The sequence below is a fragment of the Bufo bufo genome, chromosome 10 (assembly GCF_905171765.1).
Source record: "Bufo bufo chromosome 10, aBufBuf1.1, whole genome shotgun sequence".
In the NCBI taxonomy this organism is placed as follows: domain Eukaryota; kingdom Metazoa; phylum Chordata; class Amphibia; order Anura; family Bufonidae; genus Bufo; species Bufo bufo.
In genome coordinates, this window is record NC_053398.1 from 83,277,386 (window position 1) to 83,300,189 (window position 22,804).

The following is a 22,804-nucleotide window of genomic DNA, read 5'->3' on the forward strand; positions in this document are numbered from 1 at the left end:
TCAGATAAGATAAGTTGGTTTCTGATTTCTTTGGTTTGCTGTCTAGGCTGTTTTAGTGTCGTCTGTCCCTTCCTGGTTCTGAGGGAGCAGGCTGCCCCTTTTCCCCTTTCACCATCTCAGGGATTCTAGGGTTTTCTCAGCCCAGGCACGAGGACACATTATTCCCACCTTCAGGGTCTGAATGTGGGCAAAGCAGAATAGGGAGAGTGGTTAGGGATTTGCTAGGAGGTGACCTTTTCCCCAGCTTCTCGCCTAGAAATATTGTTTGTTTAGTTATCTGTGTATCCTATATCCTGTCCGCCGTGACAGGTACAAGCAACAGCACAACGTCCCATCTCCTCCATTCTCATTCTTTGTGGACTTCGTGCACCAGCAAGCAAAAACTAGGAATGATCCCAGCTTTGATTTCTCAATGTTTGACACCACTCACCATAAACCAGGTAGGCCTGTCTTATTTCGTAACATAAAAAGGTACACCTGTTGCAGTACACAAGACCAGTGTATCTTCCAAAGACTCCTCAAACAAAACCTACAGTACCTCAGTGACTGAGAAGATCTCAACAAAAGACCTATGCAGAGAATGTCCTCTACATAAGAAACCGCACTCATTGCTGAAATGGAGAGGATTTAGATAAAAACTTCTCAGGTACCACAAAACTTTCCTCCGTAAGAAATGAATTAAGGTTGTGAATCAACCTCTCATCTTGCAAAAGAATGTACCGTAAACATCAGATGCTCTAAATGCAGCATGGAGAGCACAATACAGCCTTACACCCTGGGCCAGCTCCATGGACTTTCACACCCTCAGAACAGGCTGTAGAGCACGGCAGGGAGGAGAGAGACACAGTACCTCCTGAAGTGCACCGAAGTCTGCGGAAAAGGTCTTAGTAACAAATCTTGCTCCAAGATCTGTCTTGTCACAGTTTACCCTATTGGTCATAAAGAGAAAGCAGTAAGGTTGTATGCCATCCTTGATGGTCAGAGTAATAGATCTCTTGCTAACTCGACTTTCTTTGATATCTTCAATATTAAAGGACACAGCTCTCCATATTCACTTAAAACTTGCACAGGTGTGAGTGAAGAAAAAGGCAGAAGAGCTACTGGCTTCCAAATCGAATCCATAAATGGTGAAGCATCCCTACCTTTGCCTACCTTGATCGAATACAATTGGGTGCCAAACAATAGAGAAGAGATTCCTACACCTGAGGCAGCATTACATCATGGACATCTAAAATCCATAGCACATCTCATACCTGCACTCAACCCAGAGGCCCAAATAATACTTCTGCTTGGAAGAGATATCATAAGAGTCCACAAGCTGAGGAAAGCTTGACCTAGGGTGGGTCATTATAGGTTATGTCTGCTTCGGAAATGTTCACAAGCCTACCACAGTGAATTCTCTTTACACAAACACCTTTGGCCAACGGACGTCCATCCCTCTTTCAGCCTTGTCCTAACAGATTCCTTGTAAGAGAGAAGCTGGCAAGTGTACTGTATCCTGACTTTTCAGAAATCGAGAACCATCCTTGTGGTGAAGACCAAGACCGTTTGGGGTGCAAGGTGTTCCAGAAGACAAAGGAAGACCACAAGTTAGCTCCCTCTATTGAAGATGAGGCCTTCTTAAACATAATGGAGCAAGGATTCTTCAAGGAAGAGACGAACACCATTACCTACCAAAACACAGAGACGCCGTCTTCCCAACAACAGAGATCAAGCCTTTAAATGCTTCTGTTCACTCCAATGCAACTTTCAGAAAAGACCAGAAATGATGGAACTTTTTTTCTTATTCATGGACAAGATATTGGAGAACAGTCATGCAGAAGTAGCTCCACCCCTAAAAGAAAAGGAAGAATGCTGGTACTTACCAATCTTTGGCGTTTACCACCCTAAGAAACCAGGACAAATCCAAGTAGTATTTGACTTCAGTTGAGAGAGAGGGAGTCTCTCTCAATGATGTTCTTTTGACAGGACTAGACCTCAACAACACACTTCTCGGTGTCCTCATCAAAATCTGCAAAGAACCCATTGCTGTAATTGTCGACATACAACAAATGTTCTATTGTTTCCTAGTTAAAGAAGGGCACAAGAACTTCTTAAGATTCTTTTGGTTCAAGGACAACGACCCTACCCAAGACATCATAGAATATCGCATGAAGGTGCATGTTTTTGGCAACAGCCCATCTCCTGCAGTCGCTATTTATGGACTCTTTGCCCAAGAAGGTGAAAGTCTATGGGGAGGTTAAGAAGTTTGTTGAAAGAGACTTCTATGTAGATGATGGCTTAAAGTCACTTCCCTCTCCAGAGGCCGCAATCGGTCTACTCAAAAGGACTCAAAGTATGCTTTCCTGTTCAAACCTCAGGCTGCATAAGATAGCTTTAAACAGCAAAGTTGTTGTTGAGGCCTTTCCTACTCAAGATCATGCCAGTGATCAGCGCAGCCTAGGGCTCAGCTGGGTCTCAAGTCTGACACCTTTACTTTTCAGGTTGACCAAGAACAGAAACCCTTCATACGACGTGGAGTCCTGTCCACCATCAACAGTCTATACGATCCACTTGGATTTTCAGCGCCTGTGATCATCCAAGGTAAGACTCTGCTCAGGGAGCTAACCACAGATATATATGATTGGGATTTGCCACTTCCCTCAGAGAAAGACGCACTATGGGTAACATGGAGAGATTCTTTAAAGGCATTATCTAACCTGCGTATACATAGGCTATATGCCCACTTCCTCCTGCTGAGGTTCAGTCCAAGCAGATGTGCGTGTTTTGTAATGCCTCAGTAAAAGCAATCGCTGCAGTTGTTTACCTTAAAACTATAAATATTAAAGGCCAGGTCCAAATTGGCTTTACAATGGGCAAAGCAAAGCTGCCACCAAGTCCTGAGCTTACCATACCAAGATTGGAACTTTGCGCTGCTGTTCTAGCAGTAGAGCTAGCAGATCTTGTTGTGTCTGAAATAGATGGAAATCTTGATAATACAGTATTTTATACGGACAGCAAATTAGTGTTGGGCTACATTTACAATGAGACTAGGAGATTTCATGTCTATGTTCAAAGAATCAGGAGGTCTACACAGCCTACCCAGTGGCACTATGTACCAACTGACCTCAACCCTGCAGACCATGTTACAAGAGCCATTCCTGCAGCCCACCTTAAAGATACCACATGGCTCACAGGACCACCATTCCTCTACAAACCTGTGCTTGGCACTCTTCAGAAAGACAAATTTGAACTACTGGAGCCAAACGTTGATGCAAAGATTCGTCCTCATGTTTCTGTACTCACCACAAAAGTTTCTAACAGAGAGCTTGGATCCAAACGATTCAACGAGTTTTGTACGTGGAGATCACTAAACAGAGCTATAGCTGGCTTGATCCACATAGCCAAATCTTTCAGAGCCACACCTACAGGATCAGAGCACTGCAAAAGTTGGCATTACTGTCACAAGGCTCATACAGTAGATGAGCTCACACAGGCAAGAGACGTTATCATACGTTGTATTCAACACGAAGTTTATGCTCAAGAACTTGGACTCATCCGAAATCAAAAGGGTGTTCCTAAAGACAGTTCCCTCAGGAGACTTGACCCCTTTATAGATGCTAATGGAATGTTGAGAGTTGGAGGACGTATTTCAAATGCAAAACTCAAGAGTAATGAATGTACTCATATAATACTCCCAAGCAATCATATTGCATCCTTACTTGTGCAACACTACAATGACAAGACTAAACATCAGGGACGTTTGTTCACTGAAGGCGCTTTATGTACGGCTGGATTCTGGATAATGGGAGCCAAAAGTCTTGAGAGTAGTCTTATTTTCAAATGTGTCACTTGCCAAATACTACGGGGTATGTTTCAGTCACAAAAGATGGCTAACCTCCCTGCTGACCGTCTCAGTACAGAACCCCCCTTTACTAATGTTGGTCTTGACGTGTTTGGAACCTGGTCTGTCACCACACGATATACTACAGGAGGCCATGCAAAAAGTAAACGCTGGGCATCATATTTACATGCATGAGTATCAGGTCTGTGCAAATAGAAGTTATCGAGTCTTTGGATACATCCAGCTTTATAAATGCTCTCAGACGTTTCATTTCCATTAGAGGCCCAGCTAAACTTATCCGCTCTGATAGGGGTACCAACTTCGTTAGAGCCTGCAAAGAACTGTATATCCCCTCAAACATTGACAATGACCATGTAGGGAGATATCTTGCTGACCAAAACTGCAAATGGTCATTCAATCCCCCACACTCTTCCCACATGGGAGGCTATGATTGGCTTAGTCCGCCGAATCCTTAATCCTGTCTTTTTAGAGCTAGGAACTTCAAAGCTCACTCATGAGAACCTCTCAACCTTCATGGCCGAAGTAGTGGCGATCATAAACGCCAGACCTTTGACCTCAATATCCAACGACCCAGAGGATCCTTTCTTGCTCACCCCTTCCACTCTTCTCACCCAAAAGGTCGGTATAGCATCAGTGTAACGGGGCGCCGAAGGCGCACTCGGTCTCCCATCAGCCGCAGACCTGCTGCTTAGCTTTGGGAGCAAGGATCTGTGTTCAGCCTCGTTCCCAGGGCGGCTTTTGCTAGCTGGGAGGCTCCCTGCTCCTAGGTCTGCCTTGAGCGCCGAGCTGATCACTCGGTGCTCGACTTTTTTCTCTGTCGGTCATGTGACACTGGCCACGTCACATGACCCTCACTCCCCACTATAAATACAGGCAACCTGCTGGCTACAGGTTTCCTGTGATTTTTGTCCCTTAGGCTCTGTATTATTATTGTTATTTAGCTTACCTTTGGATTTGACCCTTGATCTGCTTCCTGACACCTCTTCTGCCTGCTCCCTGAACCTTGACGCTACCTCTCGGATTTTGACCTCAGCTTGCTTTTGGATTTTGTCTTTGCCTCTTCTCTTGTACTGACGTGACCTCCTGGACTGACCCCGGCTAGTTGACCCGCCTTGCCCTTCCGTTTTTGGTGGTACCTTGCTTGTTCCACCTCTCTGTCCGCTCTAGTGCTAGCTCTCATTGGCTGTCAGCTTCCCTGCTGTCTCTATCTCTCTGCTTGCACTTACTCAGGTCAGGGACTGTCACCCAGTTGCGCCCCGTCACCTAGGGTGGGTCGTGCAAGTAGGGAGGGACAGGGGACCAGGTGACAGCTCCGCTCTATCTTTATACCCGCGACTCTACCCCGTGACAGAATCACAGGCCTTAATTTAGCATGGACCCTCTACAGAGCCTCACCGAACATGTGCAGGGTCTTGCTCAAATAGTACAAGAACTTGGGGAGAGACTACAGGTTCAGGAGACCGTCCGAACTCCCCCCATTCTTGCTCCCGCCACCGTTCAGGTAGAACCATACATTAAATTACCCGATCGGTTTTCGGGTGACCGCCGAAGTTTTTTAGCTTTCAAGGAAAGCTGTAAACTTTATTTTCGACTAAGTCCTCACTCCTCTGGTCCTGATCCACAGAGGGTTGGTATTATCATCTCCCTGCTTCAAGGGGACCCCAGGAATAGGCCTTTTCTTTGCCTCCGGATTCCCCTTGTCTTAATTCTGTGGACCTCTTTTTCCAGGCGTTAGGGGTTCTTTATGATGAACCAGACCGAGCCTCTGTGGCAGAATCCAATCTTAAGGCCCTCACTCAGGGGAATCGTCCCGTGGAGGATTATTGTACGCAGTTCCGCAAGTGGTGCGTTCCTTCGGGTTGGAACGAACAAGTGCTCAAATGTCAATTTAGGGCAGGCTTGTCTGAGAAGTTAAAAGACATGTTGGTTTGTTAACCCTGTCCTGACTCTTTAGAGGAGACCATGACGCTAGCCATCAGACTAGATAGACGGATCAGAGAGAGACAGCGAGAGCATTTGTTTTCTCCTCATACCCTTCTTCAACCTGAGGTTTCCCCCATTGAACCCAAGATGGAGGCCCACTCGGACGAGCCCATGCAACTCGGGATGACATGAAGAGAGCTACGCCGTCGTCGGGGCTCTTGTTTTTATTGTGGGGATCCCGACCACTGGATCCGTCAGTGTCCTAAAGCTCCGCCTTCTGGAAAGTCATCCAAGTCTGAAGTATCCAAGGACAAGGTACTCCCGGAGGTGGTAAGTAGTAAATTATCGTTGCCGGTTTCTATTGCCTTTGAAGTCTTAAAGGGGTCAGGAAATGCCTTTGTGGATTCAGGGTCAGCTTTTAGTTTCATTGATTACAAATTTGTTGAACAAATGGGAATTCTTATACTAGAATTGTCCACCCTGATTCAGGTTGTCGCCATCGATTCTACCCCCCTGCTAGGGGGCACGGTAAAACTCTGTGCTCCGGAGGTTACCCTGTCTGTGGGGGTCTGCCACTCAGAGAAATGCTCTTTCTTTGTTTTAGAGAATCTTCCTGTTCAGGTAGTCCTTGGTATGCCCTGGCTTCAGCAACACAATCCGGTCATTAACTGGAGTTCGGGCGAGTTAGAGAGATGGGGGCCTAACTGTAGTTCTTGCTTAACCGTAGTTCAAGCTGGGGTTTCATCAGATATTATTCCTCATTTTATTTCTGATTATTCAGATGTTTTTTCCACCACTGAGACAAATACTCTCCCTCCCCATAGGTCTTATGACTGTGTTATCGACTTGGTACCCGAGTCTAAATTTCCTAAAGGACGGATTTATAATCTTTCCGGTCCTGAGCGCAGGGCCATGAAAGACTATATCCAGGAGAGTCTCAAGAAGGGACATATTAGGCCCTCCACCTCTCTCCTGGGAGCAGGATTCTTTTTAGCTAAAAAGAAGGACGGTGGTCTCAGGCCCTGCATTGACTATAGAAATTTGAATAAAATCACTATTAGGAATCAGTATTCCATCCTGTTGATTCCTGATTTGTTTAACCAGATTTTGGGTGCTTCGTGGTTTTCTAAATTTGATTTGAGAGGAGCGTATAACCTAGTTCGTATTAAGGAGGGAGATGAGTGGAAAACTGCTTTTAATACTCCAGAGGGACACTTTGAGTATCTTGTTATGCCATTCGGTCTTTGCAATGCCCCAACTGTGTTTCAGAATTTCACGAACAACATTTTTAGAGAACTCATCGGCAAATTTATGATTGTTTATCTCTATGATATTCTTGTCTTTTCACCTGACTGGGATTCTCATGTGTCTCACATCAGATTGGTTCTTAAAATCCTCAGGGAGAATCATCTGTCCGTTAAATTAGAGAAATGTTTGTTTGGAGTTCAAGAGATTCCTTATCTCGGCTATATTCTTACTTTTCATTCATTTAAAATAGATCCCAGTAAGGTTCAGGCTATCCAAGACTGGGTAAGTCCATCCTCCTTAAAGGCACTTCAACGCTTTTTAGGATTCGCCAATTTTTATCGTAAATTCATAAAGAATTTTTCTGTTATTGCCAAGTTCCTTACTGACTTAACTAAAAAAGGTTCTGATCTGGTTAACTGGTCGTTGGAGGCCTGTCGGGCCTTTGATACCCTTAAAAATTGTTTTCAGATGGCTCCAGTCTTGGTTCAGCCCGATACCAAGGAACCTTTTGTGGTGGAGGTTGATGCCTCAGAGGATGGTGTGGGGGCCATCCTTTCTCAGGGGTCTTCTAACCTCACTAATTTAATGCCATGCGCCTTCTTCTCTCGTAAGTTCTCTCCTTCAGAGAGAAATTACGATATTGGAAACCGCAAATTACTGGCCATAAAATGGGCATTTGAGGAATGGAGGCATTTTTTAGAAGGGGCTAGACACCGTATTACTGTCCTCATCGATCATAAGAACTTAGTGTTTCTTGAGGCGGCCAAACGCCTTAATTCTAGACAAGCCAGATGGGCCCTGTTTTTTACTTGTTTTAATTTTTCTGTTACTTTCAGACCAGGTAGTAAAAATATTAAGGCAGATGCCTTATCCCAGAGTTTTAATGCCGTCCAACCTCCTGAAACCCCCCGGAACCCATCTTGCCAGCAAACATCTTTGTGGCTTTAATTTCTGTGGATCTTTCCTCTGAGATTCAACGGGCTCAGCAACTTGCTCCTCCACAAACACCGGCAGATAAATTATTTGTTCCTGAGTGCTTTTGTTTTCAATTATTGGGTGAATGTCATGACTCCGTGCTCTCTGGTCATCCAGGTATTGCTGCCACTAAATAATTGCTGCTGAGATCTTTCTGGTGGCCCACTTTGTCTAAGGATGTACGGTCTTATGTTTTGGCTTGCAATGTTTGTGCCAGGTCTAAGACCCTGAGAACACGTCCCGCTGGTGAACTACAACCACTACCCATTCCCTGCAAGCCATGGTCTCACATTTCCATGGATTTTATTTCTGATCTGCCCACTTCTGAGTGGAAATCAGTGGTGTGGGTAGTGGTTGACCGTTTTAGCAAGATGGTGCAGTTTGTTCTTTTAAGTAAGCTCCCTGATGCGAAGACCTTAGCATCCTTGTTCATTGAACATGTGGTACGTCTGCATGGGGTCCCTGAGAATACCGTCTCTGATAGAGACGTTCAGTTTGTTTCTGGTTTCTGGAGGGCTTTTTGTTGAAGATGCGACATCTCTCTATCCTTTTCGTCTGCTTTCCATCCACAGACCAATGGGCAGACGGAACGGTTAAATTAGGCAGTGGAGATTTTTCTAAGGTGCTATGTATCACATAACCAACTCTTATGGGTGAGATACCTCCCGTTGGCAGAATTCGCTATTAACAATCGAGTTAATTCTTCCACGGGGGTGTCTCCTTTTTTTTGTAACAGTGGTTTGCATCCTTTAAACGAACCTGGAAAAGGCCCAGGAAACCCAGTGTAAACATGCGAAAAAGAGACGTTCCAAGGGGGTAAATTGTGTACTCGGCGATAAGGTGTGGTTGTCGACTAAGAATGTTGCTTTGAAACAGTGCTCTAGGAAATTCTCTCCGCGTTTCATTGGACCATACAATATTATTGAAGTTGTTAGCCCAGTGTCCTTTAGACTTAAGCTACCCGACTCCTTTCGTATTCATGATGTGTTTCATAAGTCGTTGCCTAAGAGACATGTGTCACCAGTGGTTCCGGTTAAAAAACCTCCTCCACCTGTGGAGGTTGAAGGTCAGGAGGAATTTATCATCTCTAGAATTATTGATGTTAGAAAGGTTAGGAACTCCTTTCAATGCCTGATCCACTGGAAAGGCTATGGAACCGATGAGAGGTCTTGGGTCCCAGCTACTAAGATCCACGCCCTGAGGCTCATCAAGAAGTTTCATGATGATCATCCTGGGAGATTTGTACCCAAGGGCTTGGGTCCGGTGGCCCCTTGTAAAAGGGGGGGTACTGTAATGGGCGCCGAAGGCGCACTCGGTCTCCCATCAGCCGCAGACCTGATGCTTAGCTTTGGGAGTGAGGATCTGTGTTCTGCCTCATTCCCAGGGCGGCTTTTGCTAGCTGGGAGGCTCCCTGCTCCTAGGTCTGCCTTGAGCGCCGAGCTGATCTCTCAGTGCTCGACTTGTTTGTCTGTCGGTCATGACCCTCACTCACCACTATAAATACAGGCAACCTGCTGGCTACAGGTTTCCTGTGATTTTGGTCCCTTAGGCTGTGTATTATTATTGTTATTTAGCTTACCTTTGGATTTGACCCTTGATCTGCTTCCTGACACCTCTTCTGCCTGCTCCCTGAACCTTTTGGATTTTAACCTCGGCTTGCTTTTGGATTTTGTCTTTGCCTCTTCTCTTGTACTGACGTGACCTCCTGGATTGACCCCGGCTAGTTGACCCGCCTTGCCCTTCCGTTTTTGGTGGTACCTTGCTTGTTCCACCTCTCTGTCCGCTCTAGTGCTAGCTCTCATTGGCTGTCCGCTTCCCTGCTGTCTCTATCTCTCTGCTTGCACTTACTCAGGTCAGGGACTGTCACCCAGTTGCACTCCGTCACCTAGGGCAGGTGTTGCAAGTAGGCAGGGACAGGGGACTGGGTGGCAGCTCAGGGGGTGAACCTCCGCTCTATCTTTATACCCGCGACTCTACCCCGTGACAATCAGCTCTTCCTGGTGAGTTTAGTACTAATGACTTGCACAAATGTCAATGAATACGAGTGCAAACCCTTGCAGATGCCTTCTGGATTAAATGGCGGAAACAATACCTCTCCACACTACATGTCCGGAATAAATGGCAAACCAGCAATCCCAACATGGAGGTTGGTAATGTTGTCCTTGTCAAAAACCCTCAGTCGAAAAGAAATGACTGGCTTTTGGGACTGATAACCAAGGTGTTCCCAAGTGAAGATGGCAAGGTCAGAAAGGTGGAAGTTAAAGTCTGCAGGCAATATGAGCCTAAACTCTTCCTCAGACCCGTTACTGAACTGATTTTGTTGCTCTCTCCAGAATTGACTTAATATGGTATCCTATAGATACCAGGCAGGGAGTGTCATGCCTTCAGCAAGTCGATTGTTAATTTATGCATAACTTTCATACATAGTTAATATGTTTTCTGTATCATTCTCTGTTCATTGTGTAACAGCTCCATCTAGTGGCCGTTTTACATACAATTGCAGCTATTCACATTACAAGTTTGGTCTACTTCAGCTTCCATATCTTAGTGAAATCATCATCCCTGCACATAGCAGCCATTTTCTTCATTCACAGTCATCGCTGCATGAGGATAGCACATGGCTTGGAAGTCTCTTGAGTCATCCTCTACATCTAAGCTCACGGTAGCATCGCTGTTTTACCATGCAAACACATTTACATCCTTGCAATAAAGATAAAGTTGGATGTTACACTATTGTCGATTCATTGCCAGGAAAAAGTTTAGCTGTCTGTCAAGCTATGTACCTTCACACATAAGGTACAGAACACTTACCAAAAACTGGCTGAGGCAGTTCACCAATTCAGTCAGTAACTGAGTGAGCCAGTAACTCTCGCCCTTTCTTGTGTGTCGAGCTGGAACTAGGAAGAGGAAACCCACTAACTGTAGGAACGGCACCAGATCAGTTTGTTGAATACTGCTTATTTTATACATTTTTAACCCATTCTACCACTTACCTGAAACTTTCTAATCAATCTATTTAATAAGAATGTTTATAGCATAGTAGAGATGAGCAAATCAATTAAAATAAGCAGAAAGTCAAAAGATTAAGCACAAATTTCCAAATGAATATTTGAATAATGCAAAAGGATGACCACAAATTTATATTTAAAATTCAGTACTCTGATGAGTGAAACAGGGTGGGGAAGATCAATACAGAGGATCACATGATCCCAGCGAAGCCCTGGCCAGTGGGCTTGCACACAAACCTTTGTCATCAGTCTGACAGCTAATCAGCAGGAAGGGTATTGGCTGGTCAATCAGGCTCTATGCTAGCTCGGAAGCACAAACCATTCTGAGCTCAGCCACTGATGTGATAGGACATGTCTACCATGTCTGAGACAGACACAGTAATAACACAAGCAAGCCAGCCATTTTCGGGTCTTGCAGACATAGTATAGGGATTTTGAAGAAGATATACAGTATTCCATTCGGTAGATTATTGGATAGAAAGTTAGGTTTTATCATTAGGGACAAGATAGGGGTATTTGAAACATGTTTTACTGTGCAAATGACATGAGTTTTAAAAGAGAAAGCACTTTCTATGTGCAGAAGCCAGACTTTTTTGTCCTGTTGCAATTTTTCTACAGTTTATAATACTACAAAGAATTTTAATAACAATATTTAGTGCGTTAATAGCAGTGTATATTTTGGTCTCACCCAGGGAGAAGATGAGTCATATAAGACCTCAGAGCATAATACCTGAATTTTAAGGCCAATTGGAGCATTTTTGATTTGGTAGAAACGATTGAGAAATAAATCAAATTTTCTGACCATGCAAGACTATACATATCAGATGTCATAATGACCAGCGCAAATTAGAGATCCCATTTTAATAATTTTATTCGGTGTCAAATTAAGCTTAAAAAGAAAAAAAATCTTTTGAAAATGTTCAATAAACTGCCTTATGTGACAAGAAAACACATGCCACAAAAATTATTTTGGTAGACCCAAAAATAAAAATCTTAGGGCTAAATGCCTAAGCCTGAACCCTGCATCTAATTTTCACAAGATAGGTTGCATTAAAACAGCAGGATGAACCCTACCAGGTAGCATGGCTGCTATAATATGGTTGATCCTGTCAACAGGTCCTTTTTAAGGAGTTTTCAAGGCTAGTCATTAAGGGGATAAAGAAAACTATTCTTTGTGTCCCAGGAGATTCATCCCACCTCCTCAAGATCTGTATCTGGCTGTAATACAATGGGCTGCCGCATGAGCATGCCTCTTTTGCCCTGACTGAAATTGCACATAAAAATAGTTAAGCCCCACTACTTAGCTAAGCTGAGTCAATTTCCATCCAGAAATGGAACATGGTGGAGCAGGTGATTAATTTCTACGAGACTACAGTGCATTCAAATCTGCACAGATTTTTTGCAATGCATATTTTTAATATGGTACTCACCCAGGAGATGAATCTGGAAATATTTTTTTTATGGCAGTCATCACAAAAATCAAAACTTGTTCAAGGTCCTCCACAGACATAAATTGACAAGGATAAAGAGAAGTATCAGTTTCTAATACAGCCTGTTAAAAAAGATAATTAAAAAATAAGATTAGACATTCTTTGCTTAAAGTACAACTCTAAAAGAGGGCTTCATCCAGATACCCATCAAATGACGTGCAGTTGTGCACCTTGCATGACACATTTCAGATATCATACATTAAGGCCCAAGGGTAACTGAAGCCCTAGGTTATATACTGTATATATATATATATATATATATATATATATATATATATATATATATATATATATATATATAGAAAGGGAAATCCAGCGGGAGCACCAACCAGGATATGGGTGCACGGTCCGACGTAGGGTAACGGCAATACCCGATGATATAAGGCGAAAAAGGTAGGACTGCACTCCGGAATGGTAGTGAAATAAAAGATTTTAATCACCCATAATATGGCAATTTTGCGACGTTTCGGCTCACAAGAGCCTTCCTCAAGCATAGAAACAGTGAAAGTGAATGCATATAAAGGCATATCATAAGTGACCAATCAATCACGGTGTGGTTACAATCAAAGTTAAATTGGATACATCTGTTACAAAGAAATAAACAAAGTGCATGTGCATAAAGTGACATGTGCCGTATGATCCACAACCTTAGGATAATAACCCTTTATGTAGATCAAACATATAAATATCATTAGATTCATATTAATTTAAGTCATAATCGACATCATAATAAAAGTGATAGTGAAATGGATGAGGATCATAGAAACTAGACCTTACGGAGCCATGGCGCCCACATAGACCATCGCGTTCATAGAGCGTCTCAATCTCTTCAAAGCGCATGTCCAGACGAACATCATCATATATGTCATAGTATTTGGATGTGACGCATGCGCTCTGCAAAACCAAACTGAAACCGCCATTTTACTTGAAGGCAAATTGCCCTACGGTTCCATTCATATTGATTGCATAAATATTGGCTGTACAGAATGTCTTCCGAATGAAGTAGATAGCCGCAGTAGGGCTCTTCTACATGAACCAACATATGGATCGGGATCCATCCCTGCCGAGAGGGACACCAAACTATAGGGACGTGTCAGAGGGGGACATCTCCATGAGCCCCGCCGACACCGACAGCCCAATTGCTGGCAATAACGCAGCCGTAGAGGGGTTCTTCCTCAACAATACAAGGACAGCATCACACCAAAAGAAAATTACATGTCTGGAATTGCGCATAAAAGAGAGAACGCTGATGTCACCGCCGGGCCGCATCGCTTCCAAAAGGCACAGTTCAGGAATCCGCATCCAAAATTGTGCAGGTTAAAATTTCTAAAAGGCAAAGAGAAAATCATACATTAGTTTCTAAATAAACGTTGTATTATATTTGAATTACACGTTGTACTTTCACAATTCTCCTGCACTATCATACATGTATGAAAGAGGTAAAACACATATACACAAAGAAAACCAAAGCAAACCCCAAATCCACAGGCTCTCTCCTGAACTCAACATTAAGGCCTCTAGGGTGCAAGCTATCCAGAACATATATCCATCGCAACTCTCTTTTCTTTAATGTTGCTAAACAGTCGCCACCTCTTCTGGGAAGTGTAATCTGGTCGATGATCCAGGATCTTAGATCCCGTTCAGTATGTTGAAGGGAACTAAAATGTCTGGAAACTGGTAAATCCGTGCGTTTTTTCCTTATTGAATTTCTATGATTGTTCAACCTCAATTTCAATTCTGTTGACGTTTCTCCAACATATATTAGATTGCAAGGACAAGCCAATACATAAATAACATATGATGAAGAACAGGTCAAATGAAATTTAATGGGATAATCTTTACCTGTAGATGGCTGTGTAAAGGACCTGAATTTACAAATGTAGCGACAATTCACGCAGTTGAGGCATGGGAAACATCCCAGCCCCGAGTGCGTCAATGTTTGCTGTATGCAGATTTTTTTTTTTAGGACCTACATCTGCTCTGACCAGATGGTCTTTGATGTTTCTATTTTTGCGATATGATAAAAGAGGAGGGAGTCTGAACTCAGGAACATCTTTAATAGATCTGCTTAAAATACTCCAGTTATCTTTCAAGATGCGTCCTATCGCCATACTACAATCAGAGTATGTAGACATGAACGGTATCCTTTGTTTTCTTTTAGAAGCAGTATGTACTTTTACTGTATTTGTATGTAGGATTTTACCTTTTTGTTCATCTAACCGTCTACGAGGATACCCCCGTTCCTTGAATTTACCTGCCATCATTTCTAATGTATTTACTAGCTCAGCCTGATCTGATACAATGCGCTTCGTACGCAGGAATTGTGAATGAGGGAGATGTTTGACTAAACTGCGGGGACTGGTACGGAAACTCAACTGAGTGAATTCCATGTATACCTTAATGGTATTGATCCGGATCTACAATACACAGTATCTTATTCCAAAATAGAATTGTCATTTTTGGATACCAATGTCAAACTGGTTGATGGTTCAATCTGTACGGGTTTGTTTGTTAAGTCAACAGACAGGAACACGATTTTACGGTTCGAAAGCAACCACCCCCGCAGTTTAGTCAAACATCTCCCTCATTCACAATTCCTGCGTACAAAGCGCATTGTATCAGATCAGGCTGAGCTAGTAAATACATTAGAAATGATGGCAGGTAAATTCAAGGAACGGGGGTATCCTCGTAGACTGTTAGATGAACAAAAAAGTAAAATCCTACATACAAATACAGTAGAAGTACATACTGCTTCTAAAAAAAACAAAGGATACCGTTCATGTCTACATACTCTGATTGTAGTATGGCGATAGGACGCATCTTGAAAGATAACTGGAGTATTTTAAGCAGATCTATTAAAGATGTTCCTGAGTTCAGACTCCCTCCTCTTTTATCATATCGCAAAAATAGAAACATCAAAGACCATCTGGTCAGAGCAGATGTAGGTCCTAAAAAAAAAAATCTGCATACAGCGAACATTGACGCACTCGGGGCTGGGATGTTTTCCATGCCTCAACTGCGTGAATTGTTGCTACATTTGTAAATCCAGGTTCTTTACACATCCATCTACAGGTAAAGATTATCCCATTAAATTTCAGTTGACCTGTTCTTCATCATATGTTATTTATGTGTTGGCTTGTCCTTGCAATCTACAAACCGGATTCCAAAAAAGTTGGGAAACTAAACAAATTGTGAATAAAAACTGAATGCAATGATGTGGAGATGGCAAATGTCAATATTTTATTTGTAATAGAACGTAGATGACAGATCAAACGTTTAATCCGAGTAAATGTATAATTTTAAAGGAAAAATACGTTGATTCCAATTTTCACGGTGTCAACAAATCCCAAAAAAGTTGGGACAAGTAGCAATAAGAGGCTGGAAAAAGTAAATTTGAGCATAACGAAGAGCTGGAAAACCAATTAACACTAATTAGGTCAATTGGCAACATGATTGGGTATAAAAAGAGCTTCTCAGAGTGGCAGTGTCTCTCAGAAGCCAAGATGGGTAGAGGATCACCAATTCCCACAATGTTGCGCAGAAAGATAGTGGAGCAATATCAGAAAGGTGTTACCCAGCGAAAAATTGCAAAGACTTTGCATCTATAATCATCAACTGTGCATAACATCATCCGAAGATTCTGAGAATCTGGAACAATCTCTGTGCGTAAGGTTCAAGGCCGTAAAACCATACTGGATGCCAGTGATCTCCGGGCCCTTAAACGACACTGCACCACAAACAGGAATGCTACTGTAAAGGAAATCACAGAATGGGCTCAGGAATACTTCCAGAAACCATTGTCAGTGAACACAATCCACCGTGCCATCCGCCGTTGCCAGCTGAAACTCTACAGTGCAAAGAAGAAGTCATTTCTAAGCGAGATCCACAAGCTCAGGCGTTTTCACTGGGCCAGGGATCATTTAAAATGGAGTGTGGCAAAATGGAAGACTGTTCTGTGGTCAGACGAGTCACGATTCGAAGTTCTTTTTGGAAATCTGGGACGCCATGTCATCCGGACCAAAGAGGACAAGGACAACCCAAGTTGTTATCAACGCTCAGTTCAGAAGCCTGCCTCTCTGATGGTATGGGGTTGCATGAGTGCGTGTGGCATGGGCAGCTTGCATGTCTGGAAAGTCACCATCAATGCAGAAAAATATATTCAGGTTCTAGAACAACATATGCTCTCATCCAGACGTCATCTCTTTCAGGGAAGACCCTGCATTTTTCAACAAGATAATGCCAGACCACATTCTGCATCAATCACAACATCATGGCTGCGTAGGAGAAGGATCCGGGTACTGAAATGGCCAGTCTGCAGTCCAGATCTTTCACCTATAGAGAACATTTGGCGCATCATAAAGAGGAAGGTGCAACAAAGAAGGCCCAAGACGATTGAACAGTTAGAGGCCTGTATTAGACAAGAATGGGAGAGCATTCCTATTTCTAAACTTGAGAAACTGGTCTCCTCGGTCCCCAGACGTCTGTTGAGTGTTGTAAGAAGAAGGGGAGATGCCACACAGTGGTGAAAATGGCCTTGTTCCAACTTTTTGGGGATTTGTTGACACCATGAAACTCTGATTTAACATATTTTTCCCTTAAAATGGTTCATTTTCTCAGTTTAAACTTTTGTTCCGTGATTTATGTTCTATTCTGAATAAAATATTAGAAGTTGGCACCTCCACATCATTGCATTCAGTTTTTATTCACGATTTGTATAGTGTCCCAACTTTTTTGGAATCCGGTTTGTAATATATGTTGGAGAAACGTCAACAGAATTGAAATTGAGGTTGAACAATCATAGAAATTCAATAAGGAAAAAACGCACGGATTTACCAGTTTCCAGACATTTTAGTTCCCTTCAACATACTGAACGGGATCTAAGATGCTGGATCATCGACCAGATTACACTTCCCAGAAGAGGTGGCGACTGTTTAGCAACATTAAAGAAAAGAGAGTTGCGATGGATATATGTTCTGGATAGCTTGCACCCTAGAGGCCTTAATGTTGAGTTCAGGTGAGAGCCTGTGGATTAGGGGTTTGCTTTGGTTTTCTTTGTGTATATGTGTTTTACCTCTTTCATACATGTATGATAGTGCAGGAGAATTGTGAAAGTACAACGTGTAATTCAAATATAATACAACGTTTATTTAGAAACTAATGTATGATTTTCTCTTTGCCTTTTAGAAATTTTAACCTGCACAATTTTGGATGCGGATCCCTGAACTGTGCCTTTTGGAAGCGATGCGGCCCGGCGGTGACATCAGCGTTCTCTCTTTTATGCGCAATTCCAGACATGTAATTTTCTTTTGGTGTGATGCTGTCCTTGTATTGTTGAGGAAGAACCCCTCTACGGCTGCGTTATTGCCAGCAATTGGGCTGTCTGTGTCGGCGGGGCTCATGGAGATGTCCCCCTCTGACACTTACGTCCCTATGGTTTGGTGTCCCTCTCGGCAGGGATGGATCCCGATCCATATGCTGGTTTATGTAGGAGATCCCTACTGCGGCTATATACTTCATTCGGAAGACATTCTGTACAGCCAATATTTATGCAATCAATATGAATGGAACCGTAGGGCAATTTGCCTTCAAGTAAAATGGCGGTTTCAGTTTGGTTTTGCAGAGCTCATGCGTCACATCCAAATACTATGACATATATGATGACGTTCGTCTGGACATGCGCTTTGAAGAGATTGAGACCCTCTATGAACGCGATGGTCTATGTGGGCGCCATGGCTCCGTAAGGTCTAGTTTCTATGATCCTCATCCATTTCACTATCACCTTTATTATGATGTCGATTATGACTTAAATTAATATGAATCTAATGTTATTTATATGTTGTTTGATCTACATAAAGGGTTATTATCCTAAGGGCTCTTTCACACTTGTGTTGTCCGGATCCGGCGTGCACTCCATTTGCCGGAGGTGCCCACCGGATCCGGAAAAACGCAAGTGAACTGAAAGCATTTGAAGACGGATCCGTCTTCAAAATGCGTTCAGTGTTACTATGGCACCCAGGACGCTATTAAGTCCTGGTTGCCATAGTAGTAGTGAGGAGCGGGGAGCAGTATACTTACCGTCCGTGCGGCTCCCGGGGCACTCCATAATGACGTCAGAGCGCCCCATGTGCATGGATGACGTGTCCATGTGATCACGTCATCCATGCGCGTGGGGCGCCCTGACGTCACTCTGGAGCGCCCGGGGAGCCGCACGGACGGTAAGTATACTGCTCCCCACTACACTTTACCATGGCAACCAGGACTTTAGCGTCCTGGCAGCCATGGTAACCATTCAGAAAAAGCTAAACGTCGGATCCGGCAATGCGCCGAAACGACGTTTAGCTTAAGGCCGGATCCGGATTAATGCCTTTCAATGGGCATTATTCCGGATCCGGCCTTGCGGCAAGTGTTCAGGATTTTTGGCCGGAGCAAAAAGCGCAGCATGCTGCGGTATTTTCTCCAGCCAAAAAACGTTCCGGTCCGGAACTGAAGACATCCTGATGCATCCTGAACGGATTTCTCTCCATTCAGAATGCATTAGGATAAAACTGATCAGGATTCTTCCGGCATAGAGCCCCGACGACGGAACTCTATGCCGGAAGAAAAGAATGCAAGTGTGAAAGGGCCTTTAGGCTGTGGATCATACTGCACATGTCACTTTATGCACATGCACTTTGTTTATTTATTTGTAACAGATGTATCCAATTTAACTTTGATTGTAACCACACCGTGATTGGTTGGTCACTTATGATATGCCTTTATATGCATTCACTTTCACTGTTTCTATGCTTGAGGAAGGCTCTTGTGAGCCGAAACGTCGCAAGTTTGCCATATTATGGGTGATTAAAATCTTTTATTTCACTACTATATATATATATATATATATATATATATATATATATATATATATACATATATACATATATACAAATAAAAAATCAGCAGCACTTTCATGAAGTAAAAAAGTAAAAAAAGAGAAATTTTATTCACACTTGTGGACGCAACATTTCAGCTCAAACACTAGCTCTAGTGTTTGAGCTGAAATGTCGCGTCCACATGGGTGAATAAAATTTCTCTTTTTTTACTTTTTTATGTCATGAAAGTGCTGCTGATTTTTATTTGTTGATTATTTGGACTATAGTCTCAGTTCTTTAGGTTTGCACCTCTGCCAATTTTTGTGTTACTTTGTCCTGGTGCTGCCATTTTTTTCATTTTGAATATACTGTATATATATATATATATATATATATATATATATATATATATATATATTAAAATAAAGAACTCCACCAATGCACCCCCTAGATGTTTCACTGTCAAAGCAGTCATCAGGGAAAAGAAGAGCAGTGCCATGTCGTCAGAAAGTTTCAGTCCTTGTTTAGTACTATTAACTCCTCATTAACGTCCGCCCTATATGTAGGGTGCATTTCAGATCTTTAAAGATGACATAAGGCCGGGTGCCTGCTGTTTACACAATTCTAATAATGAACTTTTAACCCCTCAGATGCTGTGGTCAATTGTCACCACAGCATCTGAGTAGTCAATTACCAGGAGTGCTGCGCTCCTGATGACCAAATGACTCCCCTGTGATGAGATGGTGGGAGCCTTTTGGTTGCTATGGCACCATGGGACTTTCTGGAGGCTCAGAGGCCTGGCATAGCAAAGTTCCTGTGGCAAAGATGCTGCTTTGGCAGTGAAACCTGTAGGGGCAGCATTGGTGGAGATGTTTGGTGGATTTCTGCCTGCAGTGTGTGCCATAACAGGTTGTGCCAGAGACGTAGCCTGATAATGCTTGTGAGTGAGGTATAAACATTATAATACTCTGTACTACATAAGTAGAACAGTGTAAGTCATCAAAGGATTGCAAAAGTCTTTTTGCGAGATTGATAAGTGGTAAAGTGGTAAAAAAGTGCTAAAGTTTTATAAAAAAAAATAAGTGGTAAAAAAAAAGAAAACTGCATTTTAATGTAAAAAATAGCAAAAATTAAATCTTCTCCACATATTGTTATATCATATATAGTGGATATAAAAAGTCTACACACCCCTGTTAAAATGTCAGGTTTCTGTGATGTAAAAAAATTAGACAAAGATAAATCATTTCAGAACTTTTTCCACCTTTAATGTGACCTATAAACTGTACCACTCAATTGAAAAACAAACTGAAATCTTTTAGGTAGAGGGAAGAAAACAAAAATAATAATAATAATGTGGTTGCATGAGTGTGCACACCATCTTATAACTGGGTATGTAGCTGTGTTCAGAATTAAGCAATCACATTTAAAATCATGTTAAATAGGAGTCAGCATACACCTGCCATCATTTAAAGTGCCTCTGATTAACCCCAAATAAAGTTCATCTGCTCTAGTTGGTCTTTCCTGAAATTTTCTTAGTTGCATCCAACAGCAAAAGCCATGGTCCACAGAGAGCTTCCAAAGCATCAGAGGAATGTCATTGTTAAAAGGTATCAGTCAGGAGAAGGGTACAAAAGAATTTCCAAGGCATTAGATTTACCATGGAACACAGTGAAGACAGTCATCATCAAGTGGAGAAAATATGGCACAACATTGACATTACCAAGAACTGGATGTCCCTCCAAAATTGATGAAAAGACGAGAAGAAAACTGGTCTGGGAGGCTACCAAGAGGGCTACAGCAACATTAAAGGAGCTGTAGGAATAACTGGCAAGTACCGGCTGTGTGGTAAATGTGACAACAATCTCCTGTATTCTTCAAATGTCTGGGCTATGGAGTAGAGTGGCAAGATGAAAGTCTTTTTTTACGAAGAAAAACATCCAAGCCAGGCTACATTTTGCAAAAAACACATCTGAAGTCTTCCAAAAGCATGTGGGAAAAGGTGTTATGGTCTGATGAAACCAAGGTTGAATTTTTTGTCCATACAGTCAGGTCCATAAATATTGGGACATCGACACAAATCTAAAATTTTTGGTTCTATACACCACCACAATGGATTTGAAATTAAACAAACAAGATGTGCTTTAACTGCAGACTATCAGCTTTAATTTGAGGGTATTTACATCCAAATCAGGTGAACGGTGTAGGAATTACAACAGTTTGCATATGTGCCTCCCACTTGTTAAGGGACTAAAAGTAATGGGACATAATAATAATCATAAATCAAACTTTCCCTTTTTAATACTTGGTTGCAAATACTTTGCAGTCAATTACAGCTTGAAGTCTGGAACGCATAGACATCACCAGACGCTGGGTTTCATCCCTGGTGATGCTCTGCCAGGCTTCTACTGCAACTGTCTTTAGTTCCTGCTTGTTCTTGGGGCATTTTCCCTTCAGTTTTGTCTTCAGCAAGTGAAATGCATGCTCAATCGGATTCAGGTCAGGTGATTGACTTAGCCATTGCATGACATTCCACTTCTTTCCCTTAAAAAACTCTTTGGTTGCTTTTGCAGTATGCTTTGGGTCATTGTCCATCTGCACTGTGAAGCGCCATCCAATTAGTTCTGAAGCATTTGGCTGAATATGAGCTGATAATATTGCCCGAAACACTTCAGAATTCAACCTGCTGCTTTTGTCAGCAGTCACATCATCAATAAATACAAGAGAATCAGTTCCATTGGCAGCCATACATGCCCACGCCATGACACTACCACCACCATGCTTTACTGATGAGGTGGTATGCTTAGGGTCATGAGCAGTTCCTTTCCTTCACCATACTCTTCTCTTCCCATCATTTTGGTACAAGTTGATCTTGGTCTCATCTGTCCATAGGATGTTGTTCCAGAACTGTGAAGGCTTTTTTTAGATGTCGTTTGGCAAACTCTAATCTGACCTTCCTGTTTTTGAGGCTCACCAATGGTTTACATCTTGTGGTGAACCTTCTGTATTCACTCTGGTGACGTCTTCTCTTGATTGTTGACTTTGACACACATACACCTACCTCCTGGAGAGTGTTCTTGATCTGGCCAACTGTTGTGAAGGGTGTTTTCTTCACCAGGGAAAGAATTCTTTGGTCATTCACCACAGTTGTTTTCCGTGGTCTTCCAGGTTTTTTGGTGTTGCTGAGCTCACCGGTGCGTTCCTTTATTTTTAAGAATGTTCCAAACAGTTGTTTTGGCCACGCCTAATGTTTTTGCTATCTCTCTGATGGGTTTGTTTTGTTTTTTCAGCCTAATAATGGCTTGCTTCACTGATAGTGACAGCTCTTTGGATTTCATCTTGAGAGTTGACAGGAACATATTCCAAATACAAATAGCACACTTGAAATGAACTCTGGACATTTTTTCTGCTCATTGTAATTGGGATAATGAGGGAATAACACACACCTGGCCATGGAACAGCTGAGAA

The 22,804-nt window shown here is 42.5% G+C and overlaps 1 protein-coding gene across 2 annotated transcripts in view; it reads right to left on the bottom strand.

The window, feature by feature from the left end:
* LOC120980842 (capping protein, Arp2/3 and myosin-I linker protein 3-like) overlaps positions 1 to 22,804 on the bottom strand; it is a 1,329,972-nt gene that overhangs the window by 1,018,673 nt on the left and 288,495 nt on the right. For both annotated transcript variants that reach the window (XM_040410169.1, XM_040410170.1), the window contains one exon: positions 12,429 to 12,550. In XM_040410169.1, the coding sequence (XP_040266103.1) occupies positions 12,429 to 12,550 (122 nt within the window). The remainder of the gene's footprint in view (positions 1 to 12,428; positions 12,551 to 22,804) is intronic.